The sequence below is a fragment of the Cariama cristata genome, unplaced genomic scaffold, assembly GCF_000690535.1.
Source record: "Cariama cristata isolate BGI_N322 unplaced genomic scaffold, ASM69053v1 scaffold22014, whole genome shotgun sequence".
Classification (NCBI taxonomy): Eukaryota; Metazoa; Chordata; class Aves; order Cariamiformes; family Cariamidae; genus Cariama; species Cariama cristata.
In genome coordinates, this window is record NW_009613811.1 from 3,372 (window position 1) to 6,392 (window position 3,021).

The 3,021-nt window shown below is 54.2% G+C and overlaps 1 protein-coding gene across 1 annotated transcript in view; it reads right to left on the minus strand.

Moving 5' to 3' along the window:
* The window catches only part of LOC104160916 (protein CASP-like), a gene marked incomplete at its 5' end in the record, with an annotated part of 15,317 nt that overhangs the window by 752 nt on the left and 11,544 nt on the right, over nucleotides 1–3,021 (minus strand). The window contains one exon of the mRNA XM_009699171.1: nucleotides 1,945–2,025. Within this exon, the coding sequence (XP_009697473.1) occupies nucleotides 1,945–2,025 (81 nt within the window). The remainder of the gene's footprint in view (nucleotides 1–1,944; nucleotides 2,026–3,021) is intronic.

Here is a 3,021-nt window from a genome sequence, read left to right on the forward strand (position 1 = left end):
GTCTCCTGCCATCCCGTCTCCTGCCATCCCGTCCCCTGCCATCCCGTCTCCTGCCATCCCGTCTCCTGCCATCCCATCCCTGCCATCCCGTCTCCTGCCATCCCGTCTCCTGCCATCCCGTCTCCTGCCATCCCATCCCTGCAGCCACCAGCAAAATCTCTGCTGCAGCGTTTTGCAGACACCCGTGGCTTTTGTGCATCAAGCAGAGACCTAAAGCGATGCTCCGGGTAAAATTGGTTTTGCAGCCTTGTGTTACCAGCGTGGAGAAACTCAGCGTGTGTTTCAGGGGGTTGCCCTCAGGACGGTCAGGATGACCTTTTCCAGTGGGTTATTTTTGCTGGGGCAGAGCTGCCGCAGCTGCGGTGGTTTGGGGTAAGACGGGCACGCTCGAGGCTGCACTTGGATGGAGATGCCTTTTTGGAAGAGGCTTAAGGAAGGTCACTGCTCGGTTTGGCTCCTTTTTCCCTTCACGCCACTGGGTTTCCATTTCAAAGCTCTGGTCCAAGGAGGCGGGGAGGTAGCGGTGGGTTTTGGAAAGAGGGAGAAGAAGCCCTGCCGTCCCAGGCTGATGCATTCAAGCCTTGGGGATTTGTAAGCCAGGGAAATACTCCAACTCCACAACCACTCATCAGTGGGCCTTCAAATTAAGGTTAATTGAAATCACAACAGGCAGAAGGCAGCGGCTGGGAAGGGGTGAAGGCTGCGCTCTCTCCTGGGATTAGCGGCAAAGGCGTTGCTCCCACCGCAGGGATGGAGGAGCCGAGGGTTTGTCCAGTTCCCCCTCGGACACAAGGTGCGTGCCCAGCCCAAGCAGCATTGGGTGCTGGATTTCAGGCCCTTTTATGTCTAGATGAAGTAAGATCATTCCAGCCATGTAATATTTATGAATTTTACTTTTTTTTTAGGTTAGAGCTTTAAAGTTTAATGATGTTTAACTTTTTATTTTCTTTGCTCTTTTCCTCACCAAGATAACACAAAGTCGCTTTTACTTTGAGAAGATCAGGATAGAAATATTGTTCTGATTTGTCTTTCATCTTGATTCATTGTTTAATTATTGATGATTTGTATGATTTGTTTGCTTTTTTTTTCCCCATGAAATGATAAATAAACTCCCAGAAACTGTGCAAGGATATAGGAGGTGTTTGCACCATGACTGACTCCCAGGGAAATCAGGCTGGCTCAAACCTCTCTTCCTAACCAAACCTCTACTTCTCTACTTCCAACCCTAATGTACGGCTAGGGAAATTTGAAAATTAGAGAAAAACAGAGCCACAGAGCAAGTAAGAAACATGGGGAGAACCAGAGCTCGCATAGCGTAATGCAGAGCCAGAGCTCAGCACCTGGAGAAGCAGTGAACGTAACCGAGCTCCACCGTGCAGGAGGTTAAGGGATGCACCCAGAAATAGGAAGGTGGAATTGCACATGCTCTAGAAACAGGCAACGTGGGGACTTGGGGATGTATTTTATTCCTAAAATTGCTTATGGTATTAGCTTCACGATAATGAATCAAAATTTTGCTGCCTGACGAGCGGAGGGCTTGCTTGCCCACGTGCAGGGATGGTGAACCAGACCCCCATGCAAATACGCTAAACCCCGTGTGAGCTCCCAGCACGGTGGCACCAGGGCCCCGTGGCTGTTTCCAGGCACGACATGAAGACACAGACGGCTTCCAGCTCCTGTCCTTGGGCAAGCCCGTGCCCACCCGAGGGTGCCCATTCCCACCCCGTGAAGCCAAAGGGAATATTTATTGGCATATACACATCCCCGCTGAGCCGTGCCGCCCACGCTCCCGGCCACACCGTGCCTCTGGAGCCGATGATATACCAGCTGCAATGCACTTGCTTGGCACAGTGTCTTAAAAAAGCAAAACTTCCCCCTGGGTGGGATGCTTGCTGACATCTTATTGGGGTACCCCCCGCTTCACCCCGTGGCCCCCGCACTTACCAGGAAGACGAGGCAGTGCAGGAACAGGGTGTAGAAGAAGGCAACGGTGCGAGCTGTCTTGTTGGACAGGATGAGCCGCCCCTGCAGCAAGAGCAGAACGGAAAAATCTCATTTTAATGTGGGTCAGTGGAAACCAGCCCTCACCGTGCACAGGCTCAGAGAGACCCTGGCCAAGATTGGGGCCCTGTTTCTGCTAGACCCTACGTAAACATGGAGGGGAGGTGGGATGCTTTGCCACCCACCTGTGCCCATCTTCGAGCAGCCGCTCTCCTTCAAGGTGACTGCCACAAGTACCTATGCCCTCAGCCCAAAATTGCCCAAATCAAGGTGAATTCAGGGCTGCGAGCCACAGGGTTCCCCCACTGAAAACTCTCCCGGGGGTTCATTTTGAGCCACCTTTACCCCAGCTTTCTCCACTGGCTCTACCCGTTCCCCCTGCACCAGCCCTGACTCGGTGCCTGCCTGCAGCTCAGCGCCGCTCCAGAGAGAAACCCCGGCAGTAATTAAGTCTAGTACATTTTTAATTCATGAGCTCAAAGAACTTGCGATTTGCAGCGTCCCCTCGCTGCCTCCTTGGCAGGGCAGCCGAGCAAACGCTGTGCCGGTGTTCCCGAAGGCTGGCCCTGGTGCACAGCCCTGCCTGCACCCCAGCTCCAGGGCGGGACCCCAGGAATGACCCAGAGGATGATTTTGTAGCCAGACCCGCAGCGACGGTGCAGCCTCCCAAGAGCCCGGGAACGTTTTAGGGGGTGACCGCTCTGCACCTTGGGGTTTGCACGCTCCTCCAGCTCCTGGCATCCCTCCCTGCGAACCTCCAGCCAGCTCAGCCTAAAGCAACCGCGGTCCTGTGCCGTGGCTCTGGACCCCTTGGCACACACTTACACTGACAGCAAAGGGCCACTAAATTGGGATTAAAGGCTTGGTGTGGTGCAGAGCCCCCAGCCCGGGCAGCGGCGAGGCTATGTGCTTGCTGAGAGCCGTGCGCACCCTCTGCTAGGCTGCAGTGATGCCTTGGAAAATGGCAGCTCTCAAGGATGCCAGTGGCTGCTGGGCTATTGATTTTAGGGGAGCTGGAGG